General features: G+C 41.6%; 1 protein-coding gene across 17 annotated transcripts in view; it reads left to right on the top strand.

Annotated features, from left to right (window-relative positions):
• The window catches only part of LOC129194750 (ELKS/Rab6-interacting/CAST family member 1-like), a 73,784-nt gene that overhangs the window by 27,708 nt on the left and 28,925 nt on the right, over positions 1 to 17,151 (top strand). For 6 of the 17 annotated variants that reach the window (XM_054800098.1, XM_054800099.1, XM_054800100.1 and 3 more), the window contains 4 exons: positions 890 to 1,083; positions 1,398 to 1,508; positions 9,684 to 9,819; positions 12,484 to 12,615. In XM_054800098.1, the coding sequence (XP_054656073.1) occupies positions 890 to 1,083; positions 1,398 to 1,508; positions 9,684 to 9,819; positions 12,484 to 12,615 (573 nt within the window). Of the gene's footprint in view, positions 1 to 889; positions 1,084 to 1,397; positions 1,509 to 5,426; positions 5,439 to 9,683; positions 9,820 to 12,483; positions 12,616 to 17,151 lie in introns of all 17 variants that reach the window. The other 11 variants (XM_054800101.1, XM_054800103.1, XM_054800105.1 and 8 more) reach the window with 2 other exon arrangements.

The following is a 17,151-nucleotide window of genomic DNA, read 5'->3' on the forward strand; positions in this document are numbered from 1 at the left end:
TGTTGTGTCCTGAGTATTTTTCATAGCCCGTTGGTTGTGGACCCCTACTATACAGCATCTCTGGTGTTTCTCTCCTCTCCTCTTTTTAATTGTTGGTCTCTTTGTATTAGCAAAGATGCAAGGCAGACTCCCACCTTGCGCCGCTGTGTACAATTTGATTGACACTCTGCGCGTGTGACCGCGTGTGTTGTTTTTTTTCCTCCTCTTTTATTTGTCTTTCCCGTCCTCTTGCACGCAGATCTGCCCATTATGCTGTCAGACACCCAAACATTGACTCTGCACATAAAGATCTGTAAAAACGGTTGCACACTTCCAAAACTAATAGGGTTTATAATTTGTGGAGTCAAGACAGACACACACATACATACACGCACGCGCACACACACACACACACACACACACACACACACACACACACACACACACACACGTATTATACACAAATGTGTCCCAAGAGCAACATTTGCTTCTGGGAAACACTCACAGCTGTTATAACCCCTGCCTGTAGATTGTGGTTATTTTGCTTTGTTTTATTTAATTTCTCAGATTTTCTGTGTCTCTTTTAACGGCAGCTACTGTGGTTTATGGCCATCTTGTAAATCGAACATTTACGCACCATTTTGTACTACTTACTGATGACTGGCCTTTCGCACCAATCATTTCCACTATAATGCCTTTTTACATAAGATAAATACTCATAAATGATCTTTTGTTGTCATAATGGTCTGAAGAATCTTAATTGAATTGTGTTTTCTGCTTGGTTAAACCTATGGACAAGCGGTCCTCAGCACAAATGTTATCCTTGGCTCATTCCCGTCTATTTGAACTCATTGAACCTATTGTTTCCAACCCTCCCATTTTACGCTCCGCAAATTAATTTGCGTTCCAGGCCCAGAGCGCGGCCGTCGAGTCCGCGGCCAGCGCTGAACTCTCGGAACGAATCTCCCGCCTGGAGCAGGAAGTGAGCCGTCACAAAGAGGATGCTGGGAAGGCTCAGTCCGAGGTGGAGCGCCTCCTCGACATCCTGAGGGAGATGGAGAACGAGAAGAACGACAAGGAGAAAAAGATCCACGAGCTGGAGAGGTGAGACGGAGGGAATAAATCAAGTCAGCCCCTCAGCTAAATCAAATGTCTTTTCTGCTTTAAATCATCATTTAAAGTTTTCCATTCTCCTTCACTTTCTGCCGAATTCAATAATAACCTTCCTTTATTGAGATCATTTATTAGGTTATGCTTCTTCTCTTGTCTCCCCTATTAATTTTGGCCTTATTGCACCTGTCTCTTCCTATTTTGTCCATCACACCTTACTCGTGTGTGTCCATATGTTGTGCATTTATGGTTATTTGTGTGTGTGTGTGTGTGTGTGTGTGTACAACTATCTCACACACGCACACCAGAAAGCCCTCTGCTTCTCATCTGTGGCATTCTTCGCCATCACGAAAACAGGCCCATCCCCCGTCTGCCTCTCAGCAGCCAATGGGGGGCCTGGTGTGGGACTACCTGGGCACGTGAGTGGCTAGAGGCCCCTGTCAATCAGATTGTTGCACGTACAAAAAAACACCCACTCTGGACATGAGCGCATCCACCCCCATGTGGAAAAGGTTCCCTCCCATGCATCAGCCATTAAAAAAAGCATAAAGCAAAGTAGAAAGGCACTTTTTCCACATGGGACGCATCTTAGTTCACTCATATAACTGCATTAGAGTTGCAGCATCGCACACCAGTCTAAAATATTGTGACTGTTCTTAAGAGGAGAAAAGTTACTGCGCCACATGTGGGCCATCAGCACAAGCTCAGTGCATGCGGCGGCCTGACGGGCTCCCGAAACGAGTCTCTGCTGTACCGCCTGACACTCTTTGAACGCTTATGATGAAACTCTTTCATTTTCGCAGCGCTCCTCTCACACTTCACTTGCAGCTCTGGATGCTTGCACTTGCACAACATAACACTTTTTACCCACTAAACTTAGGGGTGGAACGGTACGCCACAATTGCAGTTTGGTGCGGACCTCGGTTTTAAAGTCACAATGCTGTGCATTTTGGGTACAGAAAAGGAACAAAATGCAATTAGTTTTTGTGTAACAGCTTGAATGAAACTGCGCCCTGCTAGCCGGCAATACAAGAAATTCTCAAGTAAAACATTTTAATAACAACAAATAATTACAGCCAAACCTTGGTTTTCGTATGGCTCAGTTTTTGTATGAATTGGTTTTAGTTGGAAATTTTTGGCAAAATTTTGCCTGGTTTTTTGTGCACTATATTGCACGTAACAAATTAGTTCATTTTCCCTGTACAGTGATTGAGTGCCAAAATGAAGCACCCTATGCGTTGTTGACTCAGTGTGCATTTATAATTGAGTGTGACTGATAAATAACTCGCCAAGGGGCCAAAGTATTTGTTTACCGAGTAGACGCGTGACTATAATGCGAGGCAGTTACACTTCCTGCCAGTCACTCACCATGAGGGAACTCGGTACGCCTCTATACCGTACCGTAAATTATGGATACGTGTACCATTACACCCCTAACTGGCCTACACTTAATTTTAACAGGAATGCTTCCTAACTGCTTCTACTTGCGTAACTTTGTTTGTGTCCAACCTTTAACTACAGTACTAATATTAGTCTTTTGTGTGTGTCTTTGTGTTCTGACGGCCACTTCCAGGCTGAAAACAAAAACATCTTGGAGAAACAGCAACATGTAGAAGTATTTATCCAAAGCTCAGACATCCTTTTAATCATCCCCATTCTCTCCTGACATGTCCATTTGAGGTTTTTCTTCACATAAACTAATGGCTGTTAACGACCCCGAGGACATTATTTTCGAACGTCTGGCGGACAAAAATATGAGGCTATTAATAATTCAAGTAGCCGCCTACTTCCAATTAGCGTGTGTGTTTTAATGATTTATTTCATATGAAGCGTACAGTCGCAAACTGCAATGGCTCTCAGACCTCTGCCAAGGTCGGACAGGGCACATTCTGCATAGAATTCATGCATGCGAGTGGATTCAGTTGTTTTTCACTGTTAGCAGAAGTCTCGGATCCATAGCAAAATGTTATTAGCTTGTCCTTGGCCCATGCCCCATCCCTCCACAAATTTGCATACTGTATAACTTGACCTGGTTGTTGTTGTGTAATCTTGCTAAGTAACACATAAAACCTTATTGGCGGACGTGGCAGAAGAACATGTAGGGAAAAGTCTGTATTATAAGATTAAGATAAGTCCATTTTAAGGGTGAGCACTTATAACAAAAAATGTTGGCTTAGGCTCAAAGTAGTGTTAAGAGTTGTGTGTACTTATATTTATATTACATTATATTCCCGTTCCTCCTGTACGGTGTGTCAAAAGGAAAGGAAAAGGAAATCTCCCTGCTCTTGACTGTAACTTCTGACACGGTGACTTACTGTACATACTGTCATTCTTCACAAGCGTGAACCTTGCTGATGAAAAGCTTCATGCGGGTTCAACAAGGCCAGGCATCGTCCTGCTTGCTGTAAATCCAGCTGTTCTCAAGCAGTGCCGGGCTATTTATTTCGAGTAACAAGGATGGTAATTGGAGCAGACGCAGTGACTTCACACTGGGGGGAAATGGAGCTGAAAAATCTGCTCTGATGGCCAAAATAAAGGATTTTGGACAGCAGAGTGGAAAACAACACAAGGTGGGGACGCAGAAGAAAGGATAGGAAAGAGGTGGTGGACGGGGAGGAGCAGAAAACATGACCGTGGATACGAGTACAGTATGTGTCTAGGGACAATACTATAAAAATTAAACTTTGTATATACTTTAGAGTAGTCCGTGTGCAGCTTGTATAGCAGTATAGATTCACCATCCACAAAATAGTTGGCAGCACAAGTACACCTCACAGATTAGTATGAGGACTACCTTAATCCTCTTGGACATGGCGTGACCAGGCCTGCACAACTTTCGCTCCTCCACTTTTCTTCTTTCCGCTTCTTTTCGCTTGAGTATGCCCTATTTGGGCTCAATTGGGTTCAGGCCTGGAGGATAATTGGCCACTCTATCATCTCCTTCCAGCTTCCTCAGCATGGTACTCGGTCATCTTGGAGGTGTGTTTGGGCTCATTATGATGTTGGAAAACCCAGTTTCAGAATGTCACAGTAGATGTCGTAATTCATGATTGCCCTCAGTGAACAACAGCTCATGCAGTCCCCGACCGTGACACCTCCGCCACCGTACCTGACTGTCGGCAAGAGTAGTCTCTTGTTTATCACGGTTAATTGGTTCCAGACCCAACCGCAATAAGTGAATTTCCGCGAAGTAGGATTCAATATTAATAAATGGAATATTTTTGTAGTTATGGCATAGAAAACCTTTTTACAATCTTCCAAAAATGGATTTTAACATGATTAGAGCCATATAGACATGAAATAACCCCCATATCATCACCTTTACATTTGTATTACCCAATATACAGTAGTAGATACTGTGTAGTCTGAGAAAATAAAACATTTTAGTCATAAATAAGACTGGCGGCTTTAAATGGCTTTACACTCGCATTACCCAATATAGTAGACATAATAAGAGTAAATAAGCCATTTAAGACGTAAATAAAACTCCTGCTCATGTGTGTCATAGTATATGTCTTCCCTAGCGGACCATAGTAGCGGGTGAACAGATGTTTAGAGGACAAGAAGTGATGTCGAAGGTTCAGAGTTGAGTTTTAGCTTACCGTGGGTTATGGCCCCAACAGTAGGCCATGTTATTATTATTATTATTATCATTATGTTGTTATTATTATTGTGTCTGTTGTGAAATTATTTAAACTGGCAATAAATGCCTTTTCTGGCAATCATGTCTGGTACTTGTCTCACCTAACACAGACACCTAGTGGCCAATGTAGAATACTACATTCACAATTAGAATGTTTCTTCTGCCTTGTATTTGTATTTTAGTTTAATTAGTTAGTTCATTGAGCCATTTTTATGCTTGAAAATGCTTAATTTATGCCAAGAATAAGTGCAATTCACTTAAATTGTACCCACTTTTGGAAGAATTAGTTGTAATTTCTCCAGATTCAAACTAGTAAAAGGTGACCTTAGGATATTTGAACTATTCAAGAGGAACTAATGCATGGTGAACACCCTCACAGATCATGTTATGGCTACTTAAGTTCGGTTTTTAGCTTCTCGAGTGTTCTTTTCTGGCATCTGGCCATCCTAGAAAAGTTATAAGGTCAAGTGAGGGGAGCAGATCTCCTAATAGTGCCGTCAAAGGTCCGCTTGCCTCGCCGTTCTGGCCTTCCTGTCTGCTGTATGTGCTTGCCCGTGGACTGTCTCACTGTCTCTAATGTCTGTCTTATTATTCGTATTTGAAGAGTGATCAAGGTGGCTAACGTAGCTCTCACCTCCTGTCTCACTTTTTGCTCTTCTTCGCTTTCTTTCATCTTCTCCACGGCCCAACCAAGTCTTGCCTCGAGGTTAGTACGGCATGCCTGCTTTTTTCCCCTCCTTCAGTCATACTCGTTCTTACTCTTTTGTTGTAAATTTTGGTCCAAATCCATTTTCAGGGGCAAATTATTGCACAGGGGAATATAGGAATCCTCTGCAATGCTCAAAAAACAGGAGTACTTGGAAGTCTCGTATCGTGTCATCGTCAGTGGTTCGTTTTTGTAAGGTTTAAACAGCTGAGATGATGTGTGAGGGTTTTGTTACTGGTAGACAAGGTCAGACCAGCTTTATGCCTTGTCTGTCTTCTCATCTAATATCCAGAATTAAGGTCATATTGAATTGTCCTACGTCTTCCTCCTGTTTCTCTGTTATTCCACTTTTAGCATCTTATCAGCAGCCTTTCTTCCCCTGTCTGCTTTTTCCCCTCTCTTGTTTTGGTGAGTCAGCTCAAGAAAAAAGTTGCGACAGAAGAGTTTGTTTCCTTTTTTGTTTTGCTCTCCATCTTCTTTTTGTTTTGATGTGAGGAACCCCTCTGCCAAATGCCTGACATCAATGTTTCTGTCGCTCCCAAAAAGAATGTTTGGCTGCTTTGTTCCTTTGTGGTTGTTTTGAGGTGCTGTGTAAAAAGGTGCTGCGGGGACCATTTGGGGTTTTTTATTCTAGTCCTTAATTACTATCATTCTCAAGCATTTGGGCTTTTGTTTTTGTCATGTTTACTTACATTCTCCTTCCATCCGATGGTAATTGTAATGGTTTAAATTATTTTAAACTTGCTTAACATGGTGCAATAACACTGTGGTCTTCATTTAGTTATAATAAATGAAGGAATTCAAGATTAATGATATCACTGTTATCCATGAAATAATAATAAATCAATTAAAGGATAAATTATATGAGCTAATAAATAGGTTCAACTGAGCACATAAAATGGGCAAATGTTTTCCTGTTTTAAGGTTTTTAATAGGCTAGATAACCCAAACCAACATTTCTAACCATTTCCAAAACGACTTCCACACATCGTCTGATGTTAATTTGACGTGCACTCTATGCCGTAAACATACACGAGTCCTCTCGGGTATTTGTGATCAAATATTTATACGGGACTCCAAATGCAATATTAATATTACCTTCACGCGGGGTCCCTGAATATCAGCGGCATTTTAATGGAGGAGGTAGAAAAGTTCTCACTCATGTTGACTTTAAAGCTGGCGTGAGGTTTTTCATGCGAGTTGCAAGCGCATGTGTTATGTGGTTGGTAATATATATGGGAATTTTTTAGGTTTTTGCACAGATCAAAAAGCTGTCAACAAGTGTATTTACATTAATACCACACACATGTTTTCATGCATCACTAAATATTTGTGTGTGGTCTTGACGCAATACAGAGCAGCTTGTGTTTGGAAGAGCTTAGGTGTATAATACATCATTAAAGGCCGCTACATTCCTTGCGTTCTCTTTTAATGAGGGGTAACATTACATGAATGTTGTACTAACACCGTGGGGGTCGCATTAGTACGTTTGTATTGTTGGACAGCTGCTGTCATCCATGAGTTAAGTGAAGTAAAGTTAATAATGATAGAATAGCAGGTACATTCCTGCAGTTGGGTTTGCTTACATGTTACTTAAATTGGCAGAAAAACAAGGTGTCTTGGTGTGTTATCGTTTTGCTCTATCCCTCAGTCTTTTGCTGCCGCAGGCCAATAAAAAACTACCCGCAGGCTACAAATGGCCCCCTGGCCACACTTTGAACACACCCCTGCACTACATGTTCGCAAATGCTTTGCAAACAAGCCTGGGGTAAGCCAGACAAGTGATTCGCAAAATAAGAATCAGGAGGCAGCCTAGATAAAACCCCTCACATACCGTACATACTGTATACGCACAGTCAGTAAACGCTGCATGAAGAGGGGGGAACCTCAGAGAGCTTCCTGGATGTCCTCCACTAGGAACATTCCTGCCTGTTGATGACCTGTTACATGCACTGGCGGGGTGTTTAGCTTGAGAAGCATTGCAGAAAATCAAAAACACATCGTTATGTCTCTTTTTGATGGTTTATTTCATCCAGGTGAACACAAAAGATGATATAAATTACCTGTAAGTCAAACATGTGCATCTATCATTCTCCAAAAGACAGCAGAATGTAGGAAATGGTGATGCTTTTTAACACCTTTGAAATGGATTGCAGAATGATTCCCATCACTGGGCTGCAGGGCTTCTGGCTTACTGGAAGTGAAAATATGTTTTCGCTAAGAAGCTATGATAACAATAGCAGGTTAATATTTGCACGGAGCAAGCACACAATTTGAAAAAAATGCACAAACTCTCAGCAACAAGAAAATGTTTTTGATTTCTTGAGCGTTTACGCCCACCTTTGTGTGGTCGCTTTCAACCCCTTTTGTGTTTCTTTATCCTTCATCCCAAGCCTTGATTCGGTTGTAAGCTGTTAAAACCTTCCTGGCATTAGCACCGGTTCGTCGGCGTGTCTACATCTTTGTGTGAGTGTGTGTGTGTGTGAGGGGAAAAGGTATTAACGGTCCTGATCGAGACAAGCTGTGTGTGATAGCTGATAGGGTTGTGACACTGGTGCAATGGCTTCCAGGCAGCTTAGATGACAGGTTTGGGAGGGGCGTGGGAGGGTGATTAAACCCTTTCTCCATCCAGAAGGCCCGTCGCTTCCATGACGAATCTGTCTCCCAAGATCATTATTCAGGCTCTCACACTGCATACCATTTTTACTGAATTCACTTCCTGATTTGTGCATTATATTGGACCTAGAGGGGTTGTGACATTAGCTACAGTCTATAGAGTCAGTCAAACTGTCTTATAATGTAATTTTAGTTGCAAAAACAGGTATGAAAATGACATTCCGTGCCTTATGAGGACAAAGGAGACATTATTATGCTGCACCTTGTCTGCTTTGTGAGAGTAGCAGCTGTTGCATTCCTGCATACAACCCAAGCGCATTCTGGGATACTGTATACATGACTGTAAAGGACATTTGCGGCGCCCTCCATGGCTTGTGCTCAAAATGCTATCGAAGACATGCTAGCATACATGTAATGCAGTTACCCCCAAAGTTTTTATTATCCTTAGAAGAGACCGACCGATATGTTTTTTTCAGGACTGATGCCCATTATTAGTAGTTAGGGAAGCCGATAACTGATATTTGGAGCCGATATTCATTTGCAGTAAAAGTGTAAAAAATGACGTAAAAATGTTGAATAATACAAACACTTCATTTAACTGCCTAAAACATGTTTATTTAACCCAACAAATAGACACATAGCACCAGAAGAGCATGGAGTTCCTAGACTCAGAAGCATCTTGTAAAACAGTGGTCACCAACCTTTTGGAGCCCAAGATCTCTGGTCTCGGCCATGAACCTGTACCCCCCCCAGTATGTATACAGTATATATATGCCTAGAAAAAAAAAATACTAAATATACAGTATATAATGTAATGCTAATGTATTGTATTGTATTGTATGTACTTTATTTATCCCACAGCGGGGAAATTTACTTGTAAATCTTAATGTCTTAATGTATGTATTGCTAATACACAGTCAGTTGAGCCTTTAGAGCCAGACCAGCGAACTAAAGTTATGGGACACGAACCGACCTCCACCTTGGCGTGCTTCCCTCCAATAAAACAAGTGAATTGAGTTCTTTACATGCTCTCTCTCAATCACACACATGCTTTTACTATCACGGACTGTTTGAAAGTTGACATTATCAGCAGCCTTCTTTCAGGTAATTCAGACATGTCGGGAGGTACTGAGATGTAGAGCACTGGAATGTTTATTACAATTTCGAGAGAATTTTCTGCGTTTAATATTTTGACTTTATTCTTGTAAAAATTACTGCTGATTTTATCTCTTTTTTGTTGTTTTTTTGTTAGATTATATTTTTAGAGAGTGCCACAGGCCAGTAAAAAAACAACTGTGGGCCGTCCTTTAGACAGCCCTAATGTAAGGATAAACCTAGTTTGTCCTGAGTTAGCGTTGTTTTCGTGGTGAAATAATGGATATGGTATGGTTTAGAAGAATGGAGTATTTTGTGTTCTGTACAATATGTTGTTTATTGCAAGATTTATTTGAGGAAAAGATACATCGTGTGTTCTTCTCATGCCGTTACCACTGCATGATGCCTCTAGTTCCATCTTTTTGGTGCTGTGCTATTGTGGAAATACTCTGGAAAATGGGCTATTTTCTACGAACTCCCACAAATGCACCACATTGTACTGCTGGGTGATGCGTGAATGTGACGTTTCTGCAGGCAGATGAAGGATCAGTCCAAGAAGGTGGCCAATCTGAAGCACAAGGAGCAAGTGGAGAAGAACAAGAACGCCCAGCTGATGGAGGAGGCCAAGAAGAGGGAGGACAATATGAACGAGAGCTCCCAGCAGATAAAGGTAGGAAGTCAGGAAATCTCTGGCCTCTACTTTGAATATGTTGGCGCTATCACAACAATGGCAGCAGCATGTCAAAATGTGACGTGGAGTCGCCTTGGGCAATGTCAACACACACACACACACACACACACACACACACACACACACACACACACACACACACACACACAGCCTCGATGCAGCTCGGGGAGTGTGTGCAAGCGGGTATCAGGAGAGGATGATTGACAGGGAATGAGGTGACATGTAAAGCACCCACACACACTCGCTCACATAAATATGCTGTGGGTTTTAAACAGTCCTTGCATTGAAGATGTCCTTTCACTTTTTTGCTTGTCCCCTTGAACTTTCCCCACTCACCTTTTTCCTCCCTCCTTGCGTCTCTGCTCTTCCAGGAAATGTTAGCAGCCCTTCTGATTGAAGGCAGATGACACCGTTCGCTCGTGTGCGCCTTACAGCAAGTGACTGTGTTCGCTCTTTTTAAGTTTACAAGTCACCGCATATTTTGAGCAGGAGTCAGTCGGCGAGTGAAACCCGAGTATAATTCGGACGGTAAATGTAATTCAGCACAATAAGAATATGTTTAATCTAATTAGGACCGTATCAGTCCGCATAGTTAGACGCAGAGTCATGTTGCATCTGGAACAGGACCCAAAAGATGTACTTGTCGTAGGGAATTGAAGGGAACTTGATGCAATATTTATTTTAAAAAAAAAAGACTTCATGTGTAATTGTGATTCTAAAATGTGAGGCGGTCAAAAGACTTCAGGGGAGGCGCAGCAGCTTGAGAAAAGTAAGAAACATATTATTTTTGAAGCTGCTAAGATAACTTGCTCTGTCAAAGGCACAATGAATTGATTTATAATTGCTACAGTGAGAGTAAGGGAGTACGTTAGGACCTTGTGTAGTTTAATTATGCTTAGGATAGTGATTAGGGCTGTCAAAAATAGCGCGTTAACGGCGGTAACTCATTAATTTAATTAATTACGTTAAATTTTTTAGCATCATGGCACAGCCACGGCGGCACAGCGTAGCTCCCCACACAGTCTGACGCACTTTTCTAACTTTATTCTGACCTGAACACATCAACAGCAGTGCAATCCAATACCATATATGCATCTCCAACTCACACGTCACTAGTCCATTCGTCATTGCAACGACACTTCTTCATTGTCACTAGACAGACCGCGAGATGCATTCACAGACACGCCAAGCATCACAACAACGTCTTTATAATGCGTGTATTTGAAATGCAAAGAAAAAAAAAATTGGATGTGCTTATCACTCACTTTGTAACTCTTAATGCAGAAGTACAATTTGCTGCATTTAAGTATGCTTGGAAATCCCAGAAAATTCACTCAAAACATGTGAATTCAACTAAATGGTGTGTCTTTGAACGCAACTCCTCATTGCTCATAATAACACAGTTAAAGTCAGAACGCTTTCAAATATTCTGCTATTAAAGAAACCATCCATCCATTTTCTATGCCGCTTATCCTCACTAGGGTATACTGGAGCTTATCCCAGCTGACTTCGGGTGAGAAGGCGAGGTACGCCGTGGACTGGTCACCAGTCAATCGCAGGGCACATATAGACAAACAACCATTCACACTTATGGACAATTTAGAGTCGCCAATTAACCTAACATGCATGTTTTTGGAAGGTGGGAGGAAACCGGAGTACCCGGAGAAAACCCACACACTCACCCACATCTTCCCGATCTCCTGACTGTGTGGCCAACATGCTAACCACTAGCTCAATGCGGCTTAAAGAAACCAGTGTTAGGTAAATAGATTTTCATGTGTGTCTCTTAACTTGATTTACGTTTTCGATTAATTTGGTGCTGTTAATACATGCAAATATGTATATTCCTGCACTGTCATTTAACTTTCTTTCAATAAAATACAGTAAAAATGGGCATATTTCATGGTGATTAATCATGATGAATTAATTTGAAAACCATGATTAATCTGATTTTTAAAAATGTAACCATTTGACAGCCCTAATGCCTCTGTGAAAAAAATCAGACCTCACAATCACTTAGCGTTACTTTCTCTATCGTCTTTGACTGCGCGCTATGAGTTCCACAGTGCTTACATGCGCGGATGAAAACATAATCATCAGTAGTCATTTAAAAAATATATATATATTTCTACAATGTTCCGTGGGCCGCGAATAGTCCCTGGGCCGCACTTTGGACACCCCCGGTCCAAGTACAGTTGTGAGTAAGAAATGTGATTAACAGAATATTTGGAATTATGCATGTTATTTTGGAGAAATACTAATAATGATTTATTCATAGGCACCTTTTTGGGCACTCAAGGATACCGTGTAGTGCGCAAATAACACTACAATGTAAAGAAAGATGTGTGTCAAAAGAATATTACATATTAGTACTAGAATAAAACATGAAAAAGGCATCTGAACAGTTGAGCCACAATGTTTGGTGAGGCGGTTTAAGCTCGAACAAGTGCATTTCAAAGCCAACACATAGGATGTTTACAATTTGGTGTTTGTGTGGTGGTTGTTTACGCAGTCATTTAACATATTTTTATTAGTCCACAGGTGCAGAGTTAAAAAATTAAACTACACCACCGAGGAGGCCCACCAAAGCTTTCTGTGGCATAAACCTGTGTAATAAATGTGTGTACGTTTGTGTGTTGCAAGGATTCGCTGCGCAATAAAGAGGAGCGGATTGAGGAGCTGGAGGAGGCTCTGAGGGAAAGCGTTCAGATCACTGCAGAGAGGGAGGTGGTGCTGGCCCAGGAGGAGCACGCCCGCACACATGCTGAGAAACAGGTATCGCCATAGTGGGCACACATCTTCCCCTTAGCCTTTGACCCCAAGGATTTTGGAGCAAAAACACAGCTTTTTCCGCATCTGACAGAGCAAAAGATGCCCGTGCCAAATGTGGCGGGGCTGTTTGCCTGGTCACTCCTCATTTGGTAAATACATCCCTATTTAAAGAACAACCCGTATTTTGTACTCCTCGCTCGGCAACACACAAACATCTTTGTGTGCATCAGGAAGGCTCATAATGCCGCCAATGGGATGCTCAGGAGGAAGCGTAACCACACAGCAGTGGGAGAAGTTTCCTCATTGGTCCACAAGCGACTTAACAAGGCCTCAGAGATGTGAAATGTACCTCAAAAGCCCGGTTCTGACAAGTGTGGGCCGTGAGGATGAATACCGCCCTGAGAAAACACAGCCCTGTGTAGCTGTTGGCAAACGCGACCGCACTCCATTGTTATTACTGCCTCTAAATGTTGGCCGTCACGTACACGGTGTAGAGAGTCCTTTTGCCTTTGCTACATTTTGCTGACATCGCTCCGTCACGGTAAATATGGATTATTTAGACAATTACATGCAGCTGCGCGTGGAGGGCCGCGTCCGCCGGCCAAGCTCTCAATCGCGCTGGTAATGATATCGCAGTGCTTGTTGTTTCTTGCCACACTTTTAGCCTTATCGAGGGTGAATTTAGGCCTCTTAGCACAAGAGCGGTAATGCAAAACTTGGCTCAATGTTGATGTACACAAATCCAAAAAGACAGTCTCCTCACATGGCTTAAGGCACTGTATAGCACCACATTCACATTCAGTCTATTCATTCAGTCTATTCAACACCACCAATACCACAAATCTTGAAATCACACACTAAAAGTTAAAGTACTGTAGTGTAGTTGATGCTACTTGCTGCATGTCTATGAAAAGGGACAGAAACATTGCTAAAAATATTTTTTAAAAACTGGAAGAAATAACAAAAATAAAGTAGATGCATGAACATTGTTACGAAGAGTATAGTTTGCCAATCAATATTACCGAACAGTACAACATAGCAGGGATCTAGTATTACATTATATGGTTTTGCCAAACTCTATTACCCCTGCAAAGTGCAAGCGTAGCGTGGAGGTTATGTTTTTGCCGGCGTTTATATTTTTGTTTGTTTGTTTGTGTTCAAAAAAACTTGAAAGGTTCTGAATGGATTTGAATGAAATTTTCAGGAATTGTCGGAAATGAGATATGGAAGAACCGATTACATTTTGGGGGTGATCCAGAAATTTTTTAAAGGATTCTTTAACATTGCGAGATAGGACCATTTTCGGCAATCGTGCATCTACAGTCATGGAAAAAAATGATTACACCAGCCTTGTTTCTTCAGTTTATTGATCCATTTTAATGCCCGGTACAGCTAAAGGTACAACTAAAGGTACTTAAGTACTGCCAAAAAATGTAACTCTTATGAGCTGTTTTTGTGGTCATTGTTGTATTTGTCCAAACAAAGGTACCTTTAGTTGTATCAGGTATTAAAATGAACAAGAAACTGAAGAAAACAAGGGTGGTCTAATCATTTTTTCCATGACTGTAACATCACAAAAATGGTCAGAGCACTTGGAAAAAAAATACAGGACAAGTTTCCAACAGGTTCTAGAAAATATCAAAGACTGATCCAAAAAAATGTAGGATTATTATTTTGGTGTGAATCACAATAATGGGGGGAACTACGGCGCTTGGCGGAGGTCTGCTCTACATTTCTTTTTGTGGATTAAACTTTGTATGCCGGTGCATCTCAATAAATTAGAATGTCTTTGAAAAGTTATTTATTTCAGTAGTTCAATTCAAAAAGTGAAACATTTCAATTCTATTTCTATTTTATATGCTGCCTGTCCTCATTAGGGTCACAGGTGAGCTGGAGCTGACGTCGGCCGAGAGGCAGGGTACACCCTGAAGTGGTCGCCAGCCAACCACAGCGCACATATTCCCACTCACATTCACGTCTATGGACAACTTAGAGTCTCCAAAAATGACAGTTGCTTGACAGTTGCTGCTAGTAATTCCTACAGGTGTTCCAACTTCTGGAGTACACGTACTACCTCCTCTGTCTGCAAGAAATCAGTGTTTGGAACACACTGTGGTACTGTACCCTTGTGAGCATCAGTTGAACAGTATTGTACTGGACAAAGTAATTTGTTGCTACAAAAAGGGCAAGAAAAAAGGCGAATAACAACGAAAGAGAGACAGACCCTCTTAAACCCCACTTAAAAATGTTAGCAAAGGCTAAAGGACATATACTGCAATAGTAAAGTTAATAGCTGACATTTAAAATGGAAGTAAAAGTAAACGGAAGTTGCCCAGCGTCTAAATGTATGGAAAAGCCCATTTAATTTGGCGCTGATGTATGCCAGCCAAAGTGCCAAAAATATTTTTAAAAAAGCTACAAGTGGCAGCTTTAATTGGCGGCGCAGACGCGACTGAGGCAGGAAGGAGAAGAAGCGCTTTGCAGAAATGTCAACATGTGGCCAAACACAGTCCTTGCCCAACATCAACAGCCATTCTGTGCATACAAGCCTGCCATGTTCTGTATGTTCATTCTACAGCGCATACATTCCTTCCAGCATACACATGAAGTGCTGACTGCTCTTTCAACAGCATTCAGATGGACTGTCTTCATTTAGAAATAAATATTTTTATGTTCCTTTTTTACTTTTTTATTGTTTTTTTTTTACACAAGTGCGTCACAGCAATTAGGCTTGGACATAATGGTTTATAAAATCACGACAGAGGGAGAGACAATAACGAGCTGTTCAAAAGGGCTTTGCTTGTTACAGCGAGCAATTGAGCGTGTAGCACGAATGTGGCCAGCGCGGGGAAGTTCACACACCAGACACACACTTCCCTGTGCCATGTATTGACAAGCCGTGTGCTTGAGCGGTTGACCGCACCAAAATATAGGAGACATTTTCAGCTAGACGTTAGTCATTAATGGTCAGTGAGGAAAAGGTGCGACACACCCCAAAATGTCAGTCCACACACACAAAGTGTTTGTCGTCCTCCTCCGCAATTGCCTTTTTTTCCATGCAGGCCTCATCTTTTTCCCCTGTTTTTCCTTATTTTGGATTTTAAAATGGAGCTTGTGTGCAATGGTGCTGGTTTGTTTCTAACACAATTCAACATGTCAGAAAATAAGCAGGAACAAGCAGAGTTTATTTAATCCTACCAATAGTCTGTTCGCTTCCTGGTTATTGTTTATTTCATTTCATTACTTTGTTTCAAAAATGCCTAAAAGTGTTACAATAAAGGTCATTACATATTCTCCTGATCAAAATTTTAAGACCAGTTGAAAAATTGCAAGAATTTACATTTTGCACTGTTGGACGTAAGGAGGGTCTAAGTAGAGTGCAAAAAGAGTGACTAAACAATTTATTGCAAACAAGCATTCAAGTGAAATTGGCTGTTCATCAGCTGATCAAAAAATTCTGACCATAGCTCAAAAAGAAAAAGAGACCCCTCTAAAATCGAAATAAAAAGTTCAAAAAATGACTCAGTAATGAGCAGCTGTGCTATTGTTGTTAATCACCTTGAAAACTGGCTTGGTTTGGGCATGCTTGATGCCAGTGTTTCCAGGAGGCTAGTGGGAATGTTGCTCCAGGTGGGGAAGATGGATTCATGGAGGGCATCCACACCAACGAGGGCCTTCAGTTAACAACGTCTCCACATAGCTAGCTGCTGTTTGATGCCCCTGCACAACCTGAAGCTCTATTGTTCTATTGAAGGATCATGATGGTGCCACCTCCACTGTGCCGTGTGGAAAACATCTCAGGTGGGATCGCCTTGTCATGCCAGTAACATTGGAAGCCATCAGGACCGTCAAGGGACAATAAAACTTTCTTCCGTCTTTCAATGTCCCATGGTTGGTGCTCTCCTGCAAACTCCAAACGGCCAAATGTTGTGATGTTGAAGGAGACGAGGCCTTTGAAGACGTTTTTTGTTCTTAACAGCCTTCTCTGGCAGATGGCGTCTGATGGTTATTGGATTGCACTTGGCACCAGTAACTACTTCATTTGGGCCGAGGATGGTCCTGTGTCTTGATGGACAGCCAATCAGATCCTCCGGCTCAGTGAAATTTGGTTGGGTCTACCACTTGACTTGTTCCATAACCCTCAGGATCTTGAGAGAAGTTTGAAATGACTGTCTTACCGTGTCCAACCTCAGCAGAAATTGCGCGCTGCGAGAGGCCTGCTTATGCAGCTCAACAATCCCACCGCCTTCAAAGAGAGAAAGGCAAAAAAGCCTTTGCTATCAAGAGATCATGCTATGAACGTGAATACTGGACATAAAATTACATTCAGTCCACATTTTTCCACGTTTTGGGCTTTTAAAGGCTGTGCTGTTAAACTTTTAATCAGCCTATTTCACTTTAATGCTTGTTTGCATAACGCTTACTCCAAAAAATGTGTCTCACTCCCATTCCACCGTTTTGCATTTTGAAGCTTTACGTAGGACCTCCTTAAGATCCAACAGTGCAAAATGCAAATTCTTGCAATTTTTCAACTGGTCT

Source organism: Dunckerocampus dactyliophorus, chromosome 15, assembly GCF_027744805.1.
Source record: "Dunckerocampus dactyliophorus isolate RoL2022-P2 chromosome 15, RoL_Ddac_1.1, whole genome shotgun sequence".
Classification (NCBI taxonomy): Eukaryota; Metazoa; Chordata; class Actinopteri; order Syngnathiformes; family Syngnathidae; genus Dunckerocampus; species Dunckerocampus dactyliophorus.